Source organism: Cherax quadricarinatus, unplaced genomic scaffold, assembly GCF_038502225.1.
Source record: "Cherax quadricarinatus isolate ZL_2023a unplaced genomic scaffold, ASM3850222v1 Contig32, whole genome shotgun sequence".
In the NCBI taxonomy this organism is placed as follows: Eukaryota; Metazoa; Arthropoda; class Malacostraca; order Decapoda; family Parastacidae; genus Cherax; species Cherax quadricarinatus.
Window position 1 is genome coordinate 396,389 of NW_027195058.1, and position 23,000 is coordinate 419,388.

General features: G+C 37.8%; 1 protein-coding gene across 7 annotated transcripts in view; it reads left to right on the forward strand.

Annotated features, from left to right (window-relative positions):
* The window catches only part of LOC128693565 (ferroportin), a 43,472-nt gene extending 21,264 nt beyond the window's left edge, over positions 1–22,208 (forward strand). For 2 of the 7 annotated variants that reach the window (XM_053783339.2, XM_053783338.2), the window contains exons 6-12: positions 4,453–4,567; positions 4,767–4,972; positions 6,243–6,450; positions 6,887–6,996; positions 10,405–10,735; positions 13,930–14,128; positions 16,542–22,208. In XM_053783339.2, coding sequence (XP_053639314.2) covers positions 4,453–4,567; positions 4,767–4,972; positions 6,243–6,450; positions 6,887–6,996; positions 10,405–10,735; positions 13,930–14,128; positions 16,542–16,638 — 1,266 coding nt within the window. In that variant the 3' untranslated portion in view covers positions 16,639–22,208. Of the gene's footprint in view, positions 1–4,452; positions 4,568–4,766; positions 4,973–6,242; positions 6,451–6,886; positions 6,997–10,404; positions 10,736–13,687; positions 13,781–13,929; positions 14,129–16,541 lie in introns of those variants that run through there. The other 5 variants (XR_011391033.1, XM_070079875.1, XM_070079877.1 and 2 more) reach the window with 5 other exon arrangements.
* The last annotated feature ends 792 nt before the right edge of the window (positions 22,209–23,000 follow it).

A 23,000-nucleotide genomic window follows, 5' to 3' on the forward strand; every position in this document is an offset into this window, starting at 1 on the left:
GAAAGCCTGTAATTTTTTTACATGATGGTAGGATTGCTGGTGTCTTTTTTTCTGTCTCATAAACGTGCAAGATTTCAGGTACATCTTGCTACTTCTACTTACACTTAGGTCACACTACACATACATGTACAAGCATATATATACATACCCCTCTGGGTTTTCTTCTATTTTCTTTCTGGTTCTTGTTCTTGTTTATTTCCTCTTATCTCCGCGGGGAAGTGGAACAGAATTCTTCCTCCGTAAGCCATGCGTGTCATAAGAGGCGACTAAAATGCTGGGAGCAAGGGGCTAGTAACCCCTTCTTCTGTATATATTACTAAATTTAAAAGGAGAAACTTTCGTTTTTCCTTTTGTGCCACCCCACCTCAGTGGGATATGGCTGGTACGTTGAAAGAAGAAGAATATGACAGGGTGGATAGGGAGGCAGTGTGGCAGATGTTGCAGGTGTACGGTGTAGGAGGTAGGTTACTGAAAGCAGTGAAGAGTTTTTACGAGGATAGCGAGGCTCAGGTTAGAGTACGTAGGAGAGAGGGAAATTATTTCCCAGTAAAAGTAGGCCTTGGACAAGGATGTGTGATGTCACCGTGGTTGTTCAATGTATTTACTGATAGGGTTGTAAGAGAAGTGAATGCAAGGGTATTGGCAAGAATGTAGACAGCCTGTACTGTCTGCATAGACACACTATGCTGTCTGCCAGCTGAGTTCATATTATGCGCCTTGCTCGTGCTGCCACCTATAGGCCTATGCTACTTCAGTATGCCCACCCCTGCCTATCACACTCTCTCAGCGGCCTTCACTCAGTCAACAAGGCCTACTCCTCTCTCTCTTGCTGGGCATGTCCATCCCAGGCCATGGGCACAAACACACTGCCTGTGTACCCAGATATCGCAAATAAAGTAAGGAACCTCCGAAGCCTTATCATTCACTCACCGCAATCAAGAATCACCAATAAACTCGTAAACAAGAGGTGTGGAATTAAAAGATAAAGAATCAAACATAAAGTGGGAGTTGTCATAGTTGCTCTTTGCTGATGACACTGTGCTCTTGGGAGATTCTGAAGAGAAGTTGCAGAGGTTGGTGGATGAATTTGGTAGGGTATGTAAGAGAAGAAAATTAAAAGTGAATATAGGAAAGAGTAAGGTTATGAGGATAACAAAAAGATTAAGTGACAAAAGATTGGATATCAGATTGGAGGGAAAGAGTATGGAGGAGGTGAATGTATTCAGATATTTAGAAGTGGACGTGTCAGCAGATGGATCTATGAAGGATGAGGTGAATCATAGAATTGATGAGGGGAAAAGGGTGAGTGGTGCACTTAGGAGTCTGTGGAGACAAAGAACTTCGTCTGTGGAAGCAAAGAGGGGAATATATGAGAGTATAGTTGTACCAACACTCTTGTATGGGTGTGAAGCATGGGTGATGAATGTTGCAACGAGGAGAAGGCTGGAGGCAGTGGAGATGTTATGTCTGAGGGCAATGTGTGGTGTGAATATAATGCAGAGAACTCATAGTTTGGAAATTAGGAGAAGGTGTGGGATTACCAAAACTATTATCCAGAGGGCTGAGGAGGGGTTGTTGAGGTGGTTTGGACATGAAGAGAGAATGGAACAAAACAGAATGATTTCAAGAGTGTATAAATCTGTAGTGGAGGGAAGGTGGGGTAGGGGTCGGTCTAGAAAGGGTTGGAGGTAGGGGGTAAAGAAGGTTTTGTTTGTGAGGGGCTTGGACTTCCAGCAAGCGTGCGTGAGCATATTTGATAGGAGTGAATGAAAACAAGTGGTTTTTAATATTTGACTTGCTATTGGAGTGTGAGCAAAGTAACATTTATGAAGGGATTCAAGGAAACTGGCAGGCTGGACTTGAGTCCTGGAGATGGGAAGTACAGTGTCTACACTCTGAAGGAGGGGTGTTAATGTTGCAGTTTATAACTGTAGTGTAAAGCACCCCTCTGGCAAGACAGTGATGGAGTGAATGATGATCAAAATTTTTCTTTTTCGGGCCATCCTGCCTTGGTGGGACTCGGCTGATGTGTTAATAAAAATTAATAATAAAATAATAAACTACCTTTAGATACAATCATAAACGAAGGGAAAAGTAATGAATAATTCATGCCGAGAGTGTTAAGATGAGTGACTGGGCCAAATGCAGATTCACACACTGTCGTTTGTGCTGGACCAGAGAAAACATAATGTTTTTCCTCCGCCCGGCATATAAACATAGCATGTTTATGTGCTACATAACATGTTTCTTATACGTATAATTTTGAAGAAAATATCATAGATGGATCAATGAAAGTGTCTATATTAATGTAAAATAAGACATTTAACCCTTTTAAGGGTCCACAGGCCCTCTCAGAGACTTGTTCTCAGGGTCCCCCAAATTTAAAAAAAAAAAAAAAAAAAAAAAAAAAAAAAATTCTTATGAAAAGATAATCTTTTCCCGAACATAATGACACCAAAAGTATGAAATTTGATGGAAAACTTACGGAATTATGCTCTCGCAAGGTTAGCGGTCTCGATGATGTTTACGCATCGGTGATTTTGCCCACTTTGAGCCCTATTTTCGGCCAATTCCAGTGTACTAGTCGACAAAAATCATAACTATTTCGCTAGGACTCCATTTTTTTCTATCGAATGAGTACAAGAAACCACCCATTTACCAATTCCAACTATCCAGTACAGTGGCCAGAATTTAGCAATTTTGCCAATTTCACACAAATTTCAAAAGATGCCAATTTCCAAATAGGGTCCAGAATAAACAAGACACATTCCTGGCACTAAAATAACATTTCCTCTGTTCATTAGTCACATCCCCAGGCCCCTCTTGCATTTCTTTTGCTTTCCACTTTGAATTTTTTATTCTCACAAAAAATAGAAGATTTACTGTTATGCAGATTACTGCATTAGTGTAGAAATGATATAAATAATATCGGTGCACTTGTGAAAAAATATTAGACTCACCAGTTGACGTGTATTGGACACTTAGCATGATTTGTTTACTTTTGAGCTTTGGTAAAAATCGAACATTTCTGCTACTTTGAGCTCAATTTCAAGGTACTTTTCATTGTAAAACCAGTCAAAATCATCTCAATTTCTGTAATATGTCTTCCATTCTATAAAATGAGACCAGGAAAACTAGAATACAACAATAAATACCATATGAAAATACAGTGCAAAATCACTGTTTTAATCCAAAAACACGGTCAAAGTTTTTTTTTTCTCATTACGCACTGTGTGCTGCAGGATTTTTTTTTATACTGCACACACTGACCACATAGACCTATTCTTTCATATGTAGGCCTACCAGCTTTCTCTCACTAGATTTGAGGGCGCTAGAATTTAGGCGTACTAGTACGTCAAAAACCCTATTGCATAAGCCGTACAAGTACGTCTGAAACCCTGAAAGGGTTAATGTGCCCAAGAGTGATTATTATTAGTAATACATGTATAATGTTTTCCCTCCCCCCAGCAACCACACCTCCATATCATATGAACATAGCATGTTTATATGCTATGCAATGTGTTTCTTATATAATTTTGAAGAAAATATCATAGACGGATTAATGAAAATGTCTATATTAACGTAAAATTAGACATGAAATGTGCCCATGAGTGATGATTATTATGTACTATTAGTATTACTATGGCATTAAGACTAGAGGGACACTCTTAGTGATTTTAATGTGTACCTGCATGCCAGCACAGTGTGTAAGTACATGTATTTAGGTATAGGTACATAAGTATTATTATCAGAACACACATAAAATATGCAATAACTTTAAAACACTTGAAATTTTGGAAAGTTTCTAGACATAATAGAGACATGTGCTCATGGAAAATGCAAACAAACCACGTTGTGTGCGCCATATTAAAAAGACAGGTTGCAGTATAGCAAGTTTCGGTCATAATTTGAAATCGCCGTATTAGCAGAACGCCATAAAGCGGGGCCCTACTGTATACACACCCATCTGGGTTTTCTTCCATTTTCTTACTAGTTCCTGTTCTTGTTTATTTCCTCTTATCTCCATGGAAAAGTGGAACAGAATTCTTCCTCCATAAGCCATGCATGTTGTAAGAGGTGACCAAAATGCAGGGATCAAGGGGATAGTAATGCCTTCTCCTGTATACATTAATAAAGTTAATAAGAGAAACTTTTGTTTTTATTTTTGGGCCACCCTGCTTTGGTAGGATATGGCCGGTTCATTGAAAGAAGAAGATATATTTATCAACATAAATGGTAAACAGTATTGTATGATGATTCCTATGTCTGTAGCTTAATTAATGGGGCTAACAATAAAGTTAAACTTAATATTAAATGGTTTTAGGTACAGAATAGAAAATTACAAATGTAGAGAAAATTCAGAAATCAATACTATCTGTAGCTTCTAGGGACTGATCATGATTGCAGCTTTAGTGAATGACTTAGTGAAGAGTGATACATTTTGTTTTTCAGGGCTTAGTAATTTTAACAGCATGCATAGCACGGCTTGGATCTTTGGGGTCAAAACTTGTCATTGAAAAAGACTGGATTCTTATCATCTGTGGCAAAGACAAGAATCGATTGGCAAGTATGTATGCATTTCTGTTATTGTAACTACAGTGATCACTTGTTGAAAAAAAATATATATATAAATGGAAGTGTATTTCATAATTCTGCAAATTTAGACATAAATTACACAAATACAGTAAAATGTCAGTAAATAAAATTATACATAAAAAGTTGAGAAATGCCAATGATTTCATTATCATAATGAAATACTCTTGCAGAAATGAACAGTGTGTTGAGGACAGTTGACCTTAGTACCGAAGTTCTAGCACCTGTGATTGTAGGTGTTATCATGACCGCCTTCGGGATGGCAGTTGGAGGGATTGTTATTGCTGGATGGAATGTGGCTTCCCTCTTCGTGGAGTATGGCTTGCTGCACCATCTCTTCTATTCAAATTCTGACCTTCAGAAACCAAAAGCAAAAAAAGTAAGGAAAAAATAAGTAGAAGTAAGGGAAGACAAGCTAGATAGTGAGGGAAAAAGAAATAGGGAGTAAAAAGAATGGGAAGTGAAGGGACAAAAGTTAGTAAAAAGAAGTAGAGGAAGAAGAGTTAGATAGCAAAAAAAAATTGAATTTTGGAAAAATCTTATTATTAAGATCATGCAAGAGTATTTGCTTCACATTATACCCAGTGGAGTATAAAGTTTCAGTGTAAATGAACACAGTATATCTTAACATTGTTATGGTCTAGCATTACAGCTCAGAGCAAACTTCTCAGGCGGAGTTATAAACTTTTAATTACTCCAGTGTCGAGGAAGCCCTTCCCCCTTTCCCCCCATTCTTATTGGATAAATTTTGGAAAAAAAAGATGAATGGTAATTTGGCCTGAAAGATGCTGGGTAAATTTTCGAGACTTACTTTGCAAAAAATAAAGTGTCTTTGATGCCATAAAATCCTCCTCCTTTCAACAAACCAGCCGTATTTGGTGGCCCAAAAAGAAAAAAGTTTCTCATTTAATCTTTAGTAATGTACACAGGAGAAGGGGTTACTAGCCCCTTGCTCTGGCATTTTAGTTGCCTCTTATGCCACGAATGGCTTGTGGAGGAAAAATTCTGTTCCACTTTCCCATGGAGATAAGAGGAAATAAACAAGAGCAAGAACTAGTAAGAAACTAGAAAAAAACCCAGAGGGGTGTGTAGATATATGCTTGTACATACAAGATATTGACAGTTTGGAGGGATATGTGTGTATCTTTATATGTGTATGCTTCTAGACTGTTGTATTCTGAGCACCTCTGCAAAAACAGTGATAATGTGCGAGTGTGGTGAAAGTGTTGAATGATGATGAAAGTATTTTCTTTTTGGGGATTTTCTTTCTTTTTTGGGTCACCCTGCCTCGGTGGGAGACGGCCGACTTGTTGAAAAAAAAAAAAAAAATACAAGTATAGCGTGACCCAAGTGCAAGTAGAAGTAGCAAGACGTACCTGAAATCTTGCATATTTACAAGACAGAAAAAAGACACCAGAAATCCTACCATCATGTAAAACAATTACAGGCTTCCGTTTTACACTTGGCAGGATGGTAGTACATTCGTGAGCAGTTGCTGTCTACCAAACTACTACCTAAAATGCCATAAAATACAGTAATTTAAATGAAACACATTTCTTAGGTCTGCTTTTTTGGGGCATTACTTCTTCAGTAAAATTAATGTTTCACTCAACTTTAAAATTATTTGATTATGTAATTTTGTTTTACAGGAAGACACATCAAAAGTAGAAGAATTTTCTGAACAGTCAGTTTACACTAGGCAGGCTAACAAGAGCAAGAAAATACACAAGATATTGGAGTATATTGTGTCAGCATGGGGAGCTTGGCTTAAATATATGAAGCATCCAGTCAGGGATGCTGGCCTTAGTCTTGCTCTCATCTATATGACAGTTTTGGCTTTTGATAACTATTCTAGAGGTAAGTGTTTCATACAATAAAGGTTGAACATTTCAGAATAGGGAAAAAAATTTGATGAAAATTTCTTATATACATTGTCATGTTGTGATGAATGGCAGGTATTGGTAACAAGTATGATAGGAAGACACTAGTGCAGACAAAGCCTTTTATTATAGACAATGTTTTGCCAACACACTGGAATATGTTGACTTGTTAAAGTTCACTGTGGGCACAACACTGTCTTCAGTAAAAGTTTAGTCTGTACCAAATGTCTTTGTAGCACTGTTGCAATATATGACTACTATATATTTCATATGTATCTATCTTGAAGTAATCAAGAAATTGCATGAAATAATCATACTAAAAAATATGTAAGTAATGACTGTAGGGTTTTGCTATTAACAAATGTTTTTTCATGATCAAAATTTTAATATATATTTTTTTTATATTTTTCTAGCCTTTGTTTATGATTCTGGTGTCCCAGAAAATATCCTTGGTGCTCTGACAGCTGTAGCCTCACTGGTTGGAATTTTAGGCTCCTTGGCTACTCCTTATTTAAGGTCAAAGGTTTGTAATTTTTTTTTTTTTAACGTCCGCCGTCTCCCACCGAGGCAGGGTGACCCAAAAAGAAAGAAAATCCTCAAAGAAAATACTTTCATCAGTCAACACTTTCACCTCACACATAATCACTGTTTTTGCAGAGGTGCTCAGAATACAACAGTTTAGAAGCATATACGTATAAAGATACACAACATATCCCTCCAAAACTGCCAATATCCCAAACCCCTCCTTTAGAGTGCAGGCATTGTACTTCCCATTTCCAGGACTCGAGTCCGGCTATATAAAAATAACCGGTTTCCTTTAATTCCTTCACTAAATATTACCCTGCTCACACTCCAACAGATCGTCAAGTCCCAAATATCATTCGTCTCCAGTCACTCCTATCTAACATGCTCATGCATGCTTGCTGGAAGTCTAAGCCCCTTGCCCACAAAACCTCATTTACCCCCTCCCTCCAACTTTTTCGAGGACGACCCCTACCCTGCCTTCCTTCTCCTACAGATTTAAAGGCTCTCCATGTCATTCTTCTTTGATCCATTCTCTCTAAATGACCAAACCACCTCAACAACCCCCTCTTCAGCCCTCTGACTAATACTTTTATTAACTCCACACCTCCTAATTTCCACACTCCGAATTCTCTGCATAATATTTACGCCACACTTTGCCCTTAGACAGGACATCTCTACTGCCTCCAACCATCTCCTCGCTGCTGCATTTACAACTCAAACTTCACACCCATATAAGAGTGTTGGTACTACTATACTTTCATATATTACCTTCTTTGCCTCCATAGATAATGTTTTTTGTTATTATTTTGTTTTTAGATATGAATACAGAATTTCTCATGAGGCACACATAGTATACACAGAAAATGATGTGAATAATGATTTGTAATTTGGTTGAAGTTGATTGAATAGAACACAAAATGCTGACAGTTGTGTAAATATGAAAATTCCATATCATTATTACTGTAATTGTATTTCAGATAACATCTCTGCTTCTTATCAGATTTTTGAGGCAAAAACTATTACTATTTACAAAGCTGTTTGCTAGCTTTGTGTACCTTCAATATTTTGGCTGGTATGGGTATTGAATAAATGTTATTAAACTAACTGAATAGTTCGTTTTTGGATTATCCTAGGTTCTCTACACATATGCTGCGATGTATGATAATCTATGTACAGTGGAACTCTGGTTTTCGTGTTTAATCCATTCCAGAAGGTCGGCTGAAAACCGATTTGTACGAAAACTGAAGTAATATTTCCCATAAGAAATACATGTAATGTAAATCCAATTAATCCATTCCAGATATCCAAAAATATTAACAAAAAAATACGTTTTATAGAGAATAACTATAGTTTTACATACAGAAAACAATGAGAAATAAATATAAAGCACTAACAAAATGGATAAATGAACATTTAAATCACTTTTACCTTTATTGAAGACTCTTGTTGGTATATGGAAGACAGCGAGGAGGAGAGGTTATCTCTACCACCATCACTACCACCCTCTACCACAGTCACTACCACCCTCTACCACAGTCACTACCACTACCACCATTACTATCATCCTCTGCCACCATCACTACCACCCTCTACCACTATCACTACCACCCTCTACCACTATCACTACCACCCTCTACCACTATCACTACCACCCTCTACCACTATAACTACCACCCTCTACTACCATCACAACCACAACCACCCTCTACCACCATCACAACCACTACCACCATCACAACCACTACCACCATCACTACCACCCTCTATGAGTAACAAAGGCAGACTGAGTCACAAACTATGAACAGGTGCGTCCTGCTGGTAGGCGGGTGCGTCTGGTATGGATGATTTCTGAGCAGATTTATGAAAACAAGGAAAATTTCGCCAAAAAAAGTGGTTGAAAACTGAATTGTACAATAACCAGACTGGACGAAAACCAGGGTTCCACTGTATCTGTATTTGTGTATACCTGAATAACTTAGTACTTACTTCTTGGGTAGTATAATGGAAGAATAAAGGCATGTACAGTAATTAATATCTCATTTGAAGCTTCACTGTAGTATTGGAAGTGAATAGATATGAAATATTTAATAAAAAATTATCATCCTTATATTAGCTTTTTATTATTTTTGTAAGTTAAAGGAGGGGTTTGGGATATTGGCTCTCTGGAGTGACATCTAAACTGTTGTATCTGGGTACCTCTTGAAAGAGTGATTGTGTGTGAATGATGGTTGAAAGTGCTTCTTTCTTTTTTGGGGCCACCCTGCCTCGGTGGGAGATGGCCAACGTGTTAAAAAAGTTAAAAAGAAATTTAGACAGATTAAAAAAAAGTCTGCTTTTCTTTTTAGGTCATTCTGCCTTGGTAGGATACGGCCCGTTTGTTTAAAAAAAAATGCCTGTGATTATTAGTGACAGTTTTGAAAGTTTTCTACCCTTGCAGTTTGGCCTGGGGTCAGGCTTCTCTATCGTTCACCCAGACTTGCTGTTGGTAATCCGCTGACCAGCATAGCTATCACAGCCTGGCTGATCTGGTACTTTTCATATGTTGTGGTTCATTTTTCTCTTGAAGATTTGCACACCTGTTTTGGCAGTATTTTTGTCCCTTTTTTCCAAAGTCCGTTAAATTGAGGGTGTACTTACTTTTTTTTTTTTTTAACGCACCAGCCCTCTCTCACCAACATAGGGAGATTGGAAAAAGAAGACACATTTTCACCATCATTCAGTCTATCACTCTTTTGCCAGAGGTGTGTTAATACGACAGTTTAGATGCCTCTCCAAACTGCAAATTGTATGCGAGGGAGAGAGAATTACAGTGGACCCCTGCCTAACGATATTATTTCAATCCAGAAGTCTGTTTGGGTGCCGTTATAGACTGAATTTGTTCCCCTAAGAAATATTGTGAATTAGATTAGTCCGTTTCAGACCCCCAAAAATACACCTACAAAAGCACTTACAAAAATACACTTACATAATTGGTCGAGTTGGGAGCTGATTGTTAGGCGGGAGTCCACTGTATTTTGTAATTTTCAGTCATTCTTGATAGCACTCGCAGAAAATTTCTTTACAGAAGTTACAAATGCTGTACAAATGAGCCACGAACCCATGCATCCTTCAAAAACCAAGTTCCCCGAATCCATTCATATACATATACGTATTACCTTGCTCACACTTCGACAGCATTTCAAATCCTAAAAGAACATTTGTCTCCATTAAATATGGAGGGAAAACACTTTTTTACTTCTTTATATCCTCATCATTTATGTATTTGTATTAATGTTTATATTTGCAAAGAGTCAATAAATGAGGGAGTTTAATCATTCATAGAAAATTTATGTATATCTTAAATTTAGGTAATTTATACATGTTAATATAAAGCCTTTTTTATGTAAAGGATCTGTTTCTCTTTCAGATTGGTATTACTAAAACAGGATTAGTTGGATTTGGGTGTGAAACCCTGTGCTTGACCCTTTGTGTGGCCTCTGTCTTTGCCCCTGGAAGCCCCTTTGATGCCTCGGCTCTTTTACGTCCTGCTGAAACCTCAACAAACTTAACAAGTTCCACCTTAACTACTCCTCCATACTTCATATCAAACTCAACAATTCCACCAAGTGACTTTATCGATAAGATAGTATCCTTAAATACAACTGAAAGGATAACAAATGACTCAGTTCCTGAGATACCAGATAAGGAATTCACATTTGTAATTCTTCTTCTAACAGGTATCATCAGTTCAAGATTTGGTGAGTATATTATGTTAAAGGGAGAGATTAATGGCAGTAGTGTGAGGTACATGGTGATGTGCCTAGTTTCCTGTTTGTAATTACAAGCAGCCCCTGCTTATACAGCAGGTTAGATTCCAGGCTATTACTGTAAAGTGAAAATTGCTGTAAAGTGAAACATAGCTTTTTTTTTCACTTTTCAGTGCATATAAAAGCCTGAAAACATGTTTACACTATCATATGTTAAGTGAGCAATAGAGCTAGGCCTAAAATATGCATATACAGTACACATACAGTGGATCCCTGAGTTTCGTCAGCATCAACTTTTGTGAAATCCGACTTTTGGCAATTTTTTTCGGCAAAATTTAGCCTCGCGGTTCATGATTGGACTCGTGATTCAGTGACCGTCCGGTACCCATCCGCCCGTCACCGCACACACAAAGCCAGTCTCCCGCACCATTCACACTCAGTGTGCCATTGTTTACTAGTACATGACCATCACCCTGCAGGTTCATACAATACATAATAATCCATTGTTTTTTGTGCTTGCAACTGTTAAATAAGTCACCATGGGCCCAAGGAAAGCTAGTGCAAGCCCTTTGGTAAAGAAAGCAAGGAACACGATCGAATTCAAGAAGGAAATCATTGAAAAATATGAGAGTGGAGTGTGTGTTACAGAACTTGCCAGGATGTATGGCAAACCCCATTCAACCATCACTTCGATTGTGGCGAAGGGAAAGGAAATAAAGTGTGCTGTTGTTGCAAAAGGGGTAGATATGCTGACAAAAAAGAGATTGCAAATCCTCGAAGAAGTGGAAAGGTTAATGTTGGGGTGGATTACCCAAAAACAGTTAGCAGGAGATAGCATTATGCAGTCGATAGTATGTGAAAAGGCAAGGCAGTTGCATGACGATCTCATAAAGAAAATGCCTGCAACAAGTGGTGATGCTTGTGATTTTAAGGTCAGCAAAGGTTGGTTTGAGAGATTTAAGATGCGTAGTGGCATTCACAGTGTGATAAGGCATGGTGAGGCTGACAGTTCTGACAAAAAAACAGCTGAGAAGTTTGTACAGGAGTTTAAGGAGTGTGCAGACACTGGAGAATTCAAACCCCAACAAGTGTTTAATTGTGACGAAACAGGCCTCTTTTGGAAGAAAATGCCAAAGAGGACCTATGTCACGCGGGAGGAAACTGCACTCCCAGGACACAAGCCTATGAAGGATAGGCTTACTCTCATGTTTTGTAGTAATGCTAATGGGGATTGCAAAGTGAAGCATTTACTGGTGTATCACTCTGAAAATCCCAGAGTGTTCAAGAAAAACAGTGTCGCCAAGAGTAATTTGCGTGTGATGTGGAAGGCTAACAGTAAGGCATGGGTCACAAGGGGAATTTTCCTAGACTGGTTTAATGAAGTGTTTGGCCCCAGTGTGAAGAAATACCTCCTGGAAAATAAATTGCCACTCAAGTGCCTTCTGGTAATGGACAATGCTCCTGCTCATCCTCCAGATTTGGAAGAGCAAATAGTGGAGGAGTTTAGTTTCATCACGGTGAAGTTCTTGCTCCCTAATACAACTCCTCTCATCCAGCCCATGGACCAGCAGGTCATTTCAAACTTCAAAAAACTGTACACCAAAGCAGTGTTTCAAAAGTGCTTTGAAGTGATCTCAGACACTGAATTGACCCTAAGAGAGTTCTGGAAAGATCACTTCAATATCCTCACTTGCATAAACCTTATAGGTAAGGCTTGGGAAAGAGTGACTCGCAGAACTTTGAATTCTGCTTGGAGAAAATTGTGGCCAGAATGTGTACGAGAGAGGGATTTTGAAGGGTTTGAGGCTAACCCTCAGAAGCCTATGCCAGTTGTGGAATCTATTGTGGCATTGGGGAAGTCCCTGGGGTTGGAGGTGAGTGGTGAGGATGTGGAAGAGTTGGTGGAGGACCACAGGGAAGAGCTAACCACTGAAGAGCTGCAAAAGCTTCATCTGCAACAGCAAGAGATCACAGCTCAGGAAATTGCTGCAGAGGAGGAGGAAGAGAGATGGAGGACGGTGCCTTCTTCAAAGATTAAGGACATTTGTGCAAAGTGGACTGAAGTGCAAACATTTATGGATGAACTTCACTCTAACAAAGCTGTTGTAGGCTGTATTGGCAATATGTACAATGACAGTGGTGTGTCCCACTTCAGACAAATCTTAAAGAAATGCCAGAAACAGAGCTCTCTGGACAGATATTTTGTGTAACAGGGGTCCAGTGACTCTCAAGTTGTTCCCAGTATCTTTAAAAAACAAAGAAGGGAAGTAACCCCAGATAAGGACTTAGTACCTGAAGTCCTAATGAAAGGAGATTCTCCTTCCCAACAATAGTGTACACCTTCCTCCTACCCCGTCCTCCCGTCTTCCATCCACCCAGTCTTCAGTAAAGGTAAGTGTAATGTTATTATTATTTTATATATGTATACTTGATTTCTCATTGTTTTCAGTATGTAAATCTTTATTTAATTTGAAAAAAATATTTTAATATTTTTGGGTGTCGGGAACGGATTAATTTTATTTCCATTATTTCTTATGGGGAAAATGGTTTCGCCATTCGGCAATTTCGACATTCGGCAGACTCTCTGGAACGGATTAATCACGAAACTCGGGGGGGGGGGGGGGGTTCCACTGTATTGCTTAACTTAAAAGATTTTTGCCCTTAGTTTATAGTTAGTAGTGAATATATGTATTGTAGGAAGTCTTGAATAAGTGAAGAATGGGCATATTTAAAAACTTCTGCATTAGCGAAATGCTGTAAAGCAAAGCTCTGTAAAGCGGGGCCAGCCTGTATCTATTTAACATTAGTTATTCAAATATCCTCTTACTCACTTGTCTATACATGTTTTAAATCTGCTGCATTAAAATACTATATAATATTTTCTTTTGTAAATACTCTGAAACTTTCTGTTTAGTACCTTGAGCATTACCTTCTCCACTTCAGTGATTTTTATTGTCATCCTTTGTGAAAGTGGGTTAAATGCTGGAGCCTTCATCCTCTGACCTCCTAGATGAGAGTAGAGAATGTCGCCACCCAGTAAGATTTATAGCATTTTTATTGTTTATTTTGCATAAGACTTTTCCATCATTCCATGAACATATTCATATACTTTGCTAGAGTTTTCTATATATTTTACTGTAGTTTTCAATTCCTTCAGGCAAGTCAAGTATATATAAACTTCACAGGATTGTGGGTGGTCGACCTGACAGTGACACAGATCCTACAGGAAGGAGTCGAGGAAGATCACCGTGGTGCCATAAATGGGGTTCAGTATTCTCTCAACCAGTCCCTTAACCTTCTGCGAGCCATCCTTATCATCATTCTTCCCAAAAGAGAAACTTTTGGCTTTCTTATTCTTCTGTCATTTCTGTTTGTTTCATCTGCGTAAGTTGCTGTATTCAGTATAGTAATTTTAGACATTTTAAGTAATGACTGCTGACCAGACACCTGCCAGCGCCATAGACTATACATCATTTTATACCTGTTTTAAGTATGTATTTGGACAGTACTGTATTTAAAGATTTAATAATTTTCTCTGAGTAATCGTAGTTAAATTAATTTATGAGTCATTTGTGGCCTTATATGGTGGATGTGGGAACAGCAGTGACAATGTTGGCAGCAAGTTCTTTCATAATGTTCTCATTAAAAAGTGAAGGATAAAAATAAGACCAATAATGATTTATGCATTATATTCGTGTGTAGGGGTAAGGAGGAATTTTTTTGCAGGGGTGAAATAGTGGTGGTTGCAGGGACAAGTTAATGGTTGTAGGGGAATGATGATAAGGGTTGTAGGGGTGAGGAAATGATGAATACAGAGGTGAGGTGGTGGTGATGGTTGCAGGGGTGAGGTGATGGTGATGGCTGCAGGGGTGAGGTGGTGGTGATGATTGCAGGGTTGAGGTGGTGGTGATGGTTGCAGGGGTGAGGTGATGGTGATGGCTGCAGGGGTGAGGTGGTAGTGATGATTGCAGGGGTGAGGTGATGGTGATGGCTGCAGGGGTGAGGTGGTAGTGATGATTGCAGGGGTGAGATGGTGGTGATGATTGCAGGGGTGAGGTGGTGGTGATGATTGCAGGGGTGAGGTGGTGGTGATGGTTGCAGGGGTGAGGTTGTAGTGATGGTTGCAGCAGTGAATTGGTGGTGATGGTTGCAGGGGTGAGGTGGTAATGGTAAATATTACAGGGTGAGGAGACAGTAAGGATGGCTGCAGGGATATGATGGTGGCACTGGTGATGGTTGTAGGGGTGAGAATCACTGAACCTGTAAGGGGAGGGTAGCTCCAATTTCTTTGATCAAGAGCCTTTCATCAAGATTAGTGCTCTTCTCTGCAAAGAGGTTGATGCATTAATGATCTGAAAATTGGGTAATGGAGAACGAATTGGTATAAGACAGTTTCAGCCCCTAAACCACAAAACAAGAGATAGCATCTATAGGCTGTCTTCCTTTGGATTGTTGATGGGCATTGTCTTGATAGTTTTGTCACTTTTTTCACAGCCACTGTGAAAGGGGAGGGTAATGAGGCAAAAGCCTCCCCAGATGGCTAATTTTCACTGCATTATATTGACCAGTGACCACAGAAAACAAAATAGTTCAAGAAATTCCACATAGAAATCATATGTTTTTCAGTATCTTGTGAGTTGTAATCTCTCCAGATTGAAATCCAGGCTGTGCCACTGCAAATTTTGTTTGCTCTTATTATCTATTAATGGTTCTGGGAATCATCACTCATGGCCTGATTTTGCACTTGGCATCCTAAATTGGAAAATAAATGTTACAGTAACAAGAACTATGAAGAAACAACACACATAACAAAATTAAAGTACATACTGAATGTAAGTAGAAGTTTGTAAGATTTGTCCACCATCCTACATGTTCGTGAAATGCTGTAGAAAGAAAAGACCAGAAATTCTACCAGATTGCAAATTATTACACATGCTTCAGTTTTACACCACTATGACCATAAGTTAGTTTAGTACATCCTGTATAGTTGCTGTCTACTAACCTAGTGCTTCTCAAAATAGTGGCCTGTAGACCAGTGCTGGTCTGCAAGCTACCATTCATCAGCTTGCTGTCTCACCACAGATGGTAAATAAGAAGCAGGCTTAACTTAGCATTATAATATGTGAGGCACCAAACCCATGTGGGTCATTCAGCACAGGTTTTGGAGGTTTGATACCTTGTCAACTAAACATGAGATAGATGCACTAGCTATCTGTATTTGCCTGGCTGTCCATGACAGACCAAAAAATTTGTCTCCCAGATGAATATAAATCGTAGTAAATCCTTTGAACAGAATATACGTACTACAATTTAAATTCACTTGGGAACTCTCATGACAAAAACTGGAGGATTTACACAAGCCACAGGCTTCCTGTCAACCCAAGAAATGGCACATTAAAAACAAAAAATAGAAATAGGAGCTGAGAAGTAAATACAAGTGAACAGTCCTAAAAATTTTGTCTTCATGGTTCGTCATTCTTCCCAAATTTGTTAAGGCAGAGTTCATCTTCCATTTCTCTTCCATTAAATATTATATTTTTTATTTAATGTCGATTCATTTCTTTAATGATACTGGTTATACTATATTGTAGGTCTCAGAGTTAGGGGAGAGCACTTGATGTCAGTAAGAAGCTCTTGATCCAAGGAATTGGACCTGTCCTCCCTTTTCTTTGATTGAACCTGCTTACCTCCCATTCCCCAGGTTCTGTATGACCCTTACAGGTCTGGCAATCCCCCAAGAATGTAATATTAATAATAATACTGATTATACTGTAGAGTATAATGATTTTTTTTCCAGGTGGGTAATATTTGCATCATATGCGTGTCGACACCCATCATCAACACCCACAACAATAACTCCTGAAACAGAGGAGCTGAAACCTGCTACAGAATAAAGACAACACAGAGTGTTACAGTTTGGAAGGTCATATAAAATGGGATGCCTGCACTTTTCTGGCAAGACGGCTATTGAATGAGCGATGGCTAATGTTTCATTTCTGTTGGGTCACCCTACTGTAGTGGGAGAATCCTGGTGTTAAAAAGGAAAATAAAAATGGCTAAACTTAGTAGGGTCATACATATAGGTTTGTGCTGGTTTCATGTGTTATTTTGACAGTTTTAATGTAGTAAATATTTTTGTTTCTACTGTATAATACACTGCTTTCATTACAAGGCTGAGGTGAAGTGGTTTATTCAAAGAGAATGAATGATTGATATTTTATCTATGACAACTCATGAAGACTACTTTACACATAGCTATTAAAGAATGTTATTGAGATACTGGTGTGAAGCAATAGCTTAAGTATATTGAACTAGTGGTGCAAAATTTTTGTGATAGTGACAAGTGTGGAAAGTAATGTCAAAGGACTAGTGATTGAATACATATTAATAATTTTATATCCCATATCACTTTTATTAGTAATTTTATATCCTACATCACTTATACTGTAGTATTAGTAATTTTATATCCTATATCACTTATACTGTAGTATTAGTAATTTTATATCCTATATCATTTATATTAGTAATTTTATATCCAGTATCACATATTAGTAATTTTATATCTTATATCACTTTTTCTTCTCTGGGTAGATGTCTTTTTACCTCACAGAAGTGAGAAGCAAGGTACAGTAGTAATAAACTTTTAAGGCCTATTTTTTTGTCTCATGATATTGTCTGACAGTCATGTAATTCTTTACCTTTTCTGTTCCCATTGTTAAATACTTATTGCTCACTGAAAAACCTGTAGTGCTGAAATCAAGGAATAATTTGTAGGCAATTGTTTGTATACTCAACTAATTATTTTAAGTTGGAAAAAGAAAATGCCTCTCCTGTCTCCATGTTTTTATTATGCTACTTACAACAAATGTAATGTAAATCATTGTATTATTTTCGAAAGGTGTTGTGTTCTTGACAGTTGCTCTTATTTAGAACATTTCTACTACACAGAGATGCACTGGCATCATAACCTGCCAATCTACAGTAGCACTCACTCCCTTGATGTCAGTGAATTATTATTATTATATTTATTGGGAAGTACTAAACCCATAGGGGTCATACAGTGCCTGGGGAATGTGAGAGACTCAGGTTCAATCCAGCAAGGGGGAAGAAAAGTCCATGATGCTGGGGAAGGGCTCTTGATCCAAGAAACTGGAAATATCCTTCTCTTCCTTAAATTAAACCTGATTATGGTAGGGCCCCACTTTACGGCGTTTCGCTAATACAGCGATTTCAAATTATGACTAAAACTTTCTATACAGTGAGTGCACCGCCCGGTTTGTTTACATTCTCTGTGAGCATATCTCTCTATTATGTCTGGAAACTTTCCAAAATTTCAAGTGTTTTAAAGTTATTGCATATTTTATGTGTTCTGATAAAAATACTCGTGTATCTGTACCAAAATATACTCACACACTGTGCTGGCGTGAAGGTACACGTTAAAATCACTAAGAGCGTCCCTCTGGTCTTAACGCCATAGTAATACTACGTAATAATAATCACTCTTGGGCACATTAAATGTCTTATTTTATGTTAATATAGACATTTTCATTAACCCTTTCAGGGTCCGTCCCGTAGATCTACGGCTTTACGTTCAGGGTCCAAACCGTAGATCTACGTCATGAGCTCAGCTCACTCTGATAAACTGTGAGTGGTAAATTTGGGCCTAGATATGAGAGAATACATCTATGTGGTATGTGTACACCACATAAAACAAATCCTGCATAATGTGTATAATGAGAAAAAAACTGAGACCGTGATTTTTTATTAAAACAGCAACTTTGCAGTGTTTTTTCGTATGTTTTTTATAGTTGTATTTGTGATTTCTTGGTCTCATTTGATAGAATGGAAGACATATTACAGAAATAGAGATAATTTTGATTGGTTTTAGCACTGGAAATGGCTTGAAACTGAGCTCAAAGTGGCGGAAATGTTAAATTTTTGCCGATGTTCAAGAGTAAACAAACGACCTCACACGTCTAATACACGCCAGCTGGTGGGTCTGATATACATTCACAAATGTGGTGATAATATTTATACAATTATTACAATATTGCATAACAGTAAATCTTCTATTTTTTGGTGTGAATAAAAACTCATTATGTGAATAAAAAATAAAAATGGAATTTATTTGTAAAGCCTCAAAACATAACTAATGAACAGAGGAAATGTTAGTTTAGTGCCAGGAATACCTACATTGTTTATTCTGGACCCTATTTTGAACTTTGTGTTAAATTGGCCAAATTGCCAATTTCCGGTCACTTTATTTTGTAGTTGAAACAGTTGACTTGGCGATTTCTTGTGCTCAATTGATAGAATAGAAGTAATACTAGTGAAATAGCTAAGAATTTGGTCGACTGGAATAATGTAATTGGACTAAAATGGGAGTCAAAGTCGGCAAAATCGCCGATTCGTAAATATCGCTGACACATCAAAATTCACGAGAGCATAATTTCGTCAATTTTCCATCAAATTTCGTACTTTTTGTTTTATTACCTTCACAAAAAAATTCTCTACCATTTCATAAGAAAAAAATAAAAATTTTTTTTTTTTTTGAAAATTCTTGGACACTGGGGCACCACTTCAGATTTTGGCCTTGGACCCTGAAAGGGTTAATCTATCTATGATCATTTCTTCAAAATTATATAAGAAACATATTATATAGCATATAAACATGCTATGTTTATATGCCGGGCGGAGGAAAAACATTACGTTTTCTCTGGCCCATGGTCCAGTACCAAAGACAACATGTATGGATCTGCGTTAGGCCCAGTCACTCGCCTTGACACTCCGCTTTTGTTTACAATTCTTGGCATGAATGTTCATTACTTCTTCCTTCATTTATGATGGCATCTAAACGTAGTTGTTAGGAACGATTAAATTCTGTGAACAAGGTATGTTGATGGTAATAATATGGCTCTGGGCCGCATTAAATATTGTATAAATATGTTTGGGATATTGGCAGTTTGGAGGGATATGTTGTGTATCTTTATATGTGTATGCTTCTAAACTGTTGTATTCTGAGCACCTCTGCAAAAACAGTGATAATGTGCGAGTGTGGTGAAAGTGTTGAATGATGATGAAAGTATTTTCTTTTTGGGGATTTTCTTTCTTTTTTGGGTCACCCCGCCTCGATGGGAGACGGCCGACTTGTTGAAAAAAAAAAAAATGTAGCCCAGGCTACCTACCGGCTACCTATACTGACTTCCTACAAATAAATGCTACTCACCTCTCATCCGACATTAAGACTACACATATTTTAACCCTTAAAATATACGTAGCGCTCCGAACGTAGATCTACGTTTTTTACATGCTTTCAGATGGAGAAAATCAAGGTCGGAGTGCTACACGAGTAAACGTAGATCTATGTTAGGACAGTTTAAGGGTTAAGATAAATAATGAGTGCACTGCATGTGTATTTTATCTCTCTGAGCTGCTTTAAATATCGTATATTAAGTATGAGACGGGGAGCCAGGATACCTACACCTGACTTCCTACAAATAACTACTACTCACCTCTTGCCCTACATTAAGACTACAAATATTTTAAGGTAAGTAATGAATGCACTGTGTATATATTTTACTTTTTATTGTGTTTTTTAATACCTAGTTCTATTACTAACTTAATATAAGTTAGTGTAAACTTGTTGTCTGGCATTTATATGCATTTATAAATGGAAAAAATGGCATTCTGTTTTCTGGCGATGTCTGCTTTCCGGCGATAGCCTGGAATCTAGCTTGCCATATAAGTGGGGGCCCTACTGGACTCTCCTTTTCCCAGGCATTGTAGTCTTTCCTTTGTAACAAATCACTGTGCATGTGGTTGCTTTATATTGTAGAATTTCTTCACCCATTTATAGCTATAGCCTCACCTGAGAACTAAGATAACAGTTTTGTGTCCAAATTATTCTGAGAGGGTATATAGGGACTTTATATTATTTCCTATGTTACTGTTTACCACCCAAAGTTTTGTAAAGCAGTAAAGAGGTTCCACTAAACAATAAAAACTTTGTTATGGCATACTGTATTATGGAATTTGAAATGGATTGAAATGAGGACCTTCACCTATTATTTGCAGTGTGAGGGAGTGCTGTGGGATAAGTTTAGCAGTGCATCTAGTTCTTTTTTTGACAAAGCTGAATTGACCAATAAAATTATGCCATTTTTAGAGAAATCGTTTCATTGTTAATATATAAAAGTTTGATATATGTACAAGTGCCTTGCCTCATATAATACTGTGTTGGTTTCACTCACAACAGTTCTATTAGGTTAAATAGAATGAGAATATTAATCAATGAATTGTTTAATGTGCAGTGAACATGGGTAGTAATCTGTATAGTATTTGTATTAAAAGCACTGAAACCCTATTCTAGGGTGTATTATGAGTTTATAATCAATAATGAGAATCTGTGATAAAAATGACAGTTAACCCTGAGACTGCTTAAATATATGAAAATCATATTCAGTGCTTATAGGCTCATGATTTTTACCAAGTTAATGTATTAATATTTCTTATTTTTCCTACAGCTTGTACAGCCAAGATTATAACTGGAAAGATGGCAGCTGATGTCATGCAGAAGGGGTTTAAAAGGGATTCACAGGCATTCCAACAATACACATGACTTGAAACACCAGTATTTGATACCACAGCTGGATCTCAGAGCCAGTATCCAGAGTCAGTTGCCAGAGCCAACATTGTTGTATGGCACACTGGAGGCTCAGGATGCTGTGTCAGAGGACATGTCCAGTGGCAAAGTCAGAGTGTCTCACCATGTTGAGTTATCCTTTTATTATTTCTTCACTTTTATGCCAAAATCCTTTCCATGGTGAAGAAAAGTTCTGTGATAGCCTGTGCAGCAATGAAATCTCCATATCTGCTAAGCATTGAGGGGTAAAGGATGACAGCTATAATGTGTATTGGAGCAATAGCTGAATGAAGATTGTGTGAAGATGTCCAGGTAAGCAAACCTCAAGAAATGACAAAACTTAGGTAATGATAAAGTATGTATATGGTAATGTGCATTTTATTTTATTCATGAATAAACACTAAATCCATTTGTGATCATACAGCAATGGCATTGCATGGCAGGAAAGAATAAACTCCACCATGGCCAAAATCTGGGTTAGTGAACAAACTGATTCCTTAATGCTTCATCTGTTTGTGGGATGTAGATATTACTGTATCTGCATTTGTAAGTTAGGCTCAGAGGCCCATAACAGAGTATGGTAACTTGAGTTTTAGCTGATTTCCTCTGTATCCTTAATTAGCACTGTTTCTTTTCTGGTGTGCAATGCCCCATATGAAGTGTGAAGTGATCTGGGCCCATCTACACACAGTGCAGTCACAATTCTGTAAAATACTTAATTGTAATTCAAGAAATCTTCCCATGTTAAATGTCTTAAATTATTAATCAAATTAATAGGTAATGCATAATTATTGTGAAACTAGAAAATACAGTATTCATGTAGTACATAGTTTTCTTCAACTCCTCCTGTTATATACATTCACATGTTACTTGGTGAATTTATTATTTTTTTTTATTTTGTAATTGTGTGAACTCACTGAATAGTAATTAAAATAATAATGCTGTCAAGCTAAGAATCTTCCTTACAATTCTAATGGCCAGGTTGTAACATCCACACCAACAATCCCTTTTAGGAGGGGGTAAAGTATAATGGAGAGGGTAAAGGAGATTTTGTGGGCAAGGGGCTTGGACTTCCAGCAAGCATACATGAGCGTGTTAGATGGGAGTGAATGGAGACAAATGGTATTTGGGACCAGATGAGCTTTTGGAGTGTGAGCAGGGTAATATTTAGTGAAGGGATTCAGGGACACCGGTTATTTTTATATAGCCAGACTTGAGTCCTGGAAATGGGAAGTACAATGCCTGCACTTTAAAGGAGAGGTTCGGGATATTGGCAGTTTTGAGGGGTATGTTGTGTATCTTTATATGTATGTGCTAAACTGTTGTATTCTGAGCACCTCTGCAAAAACAGTGATTATGTGTGTGAGTGTGGTGAAAGTGTTGAATGATGATGAAAGTATTTTCTTTTTGGGGATTTTCTTTCTTTTTGGGTCACCCTGCCTCGGTGGGAGACGGCCGACTTGTTGAAAAGAAAAAAAAATGCTGTCATCTCTTATTCTCATTATCTATGATCTTCATTTTGATTATATAACATACATTATATAACCTTCATATCTTAAGATATGAGGTCTTGCTTCATATGATTTCACAGACAGTATTATGAATTTATGCAGT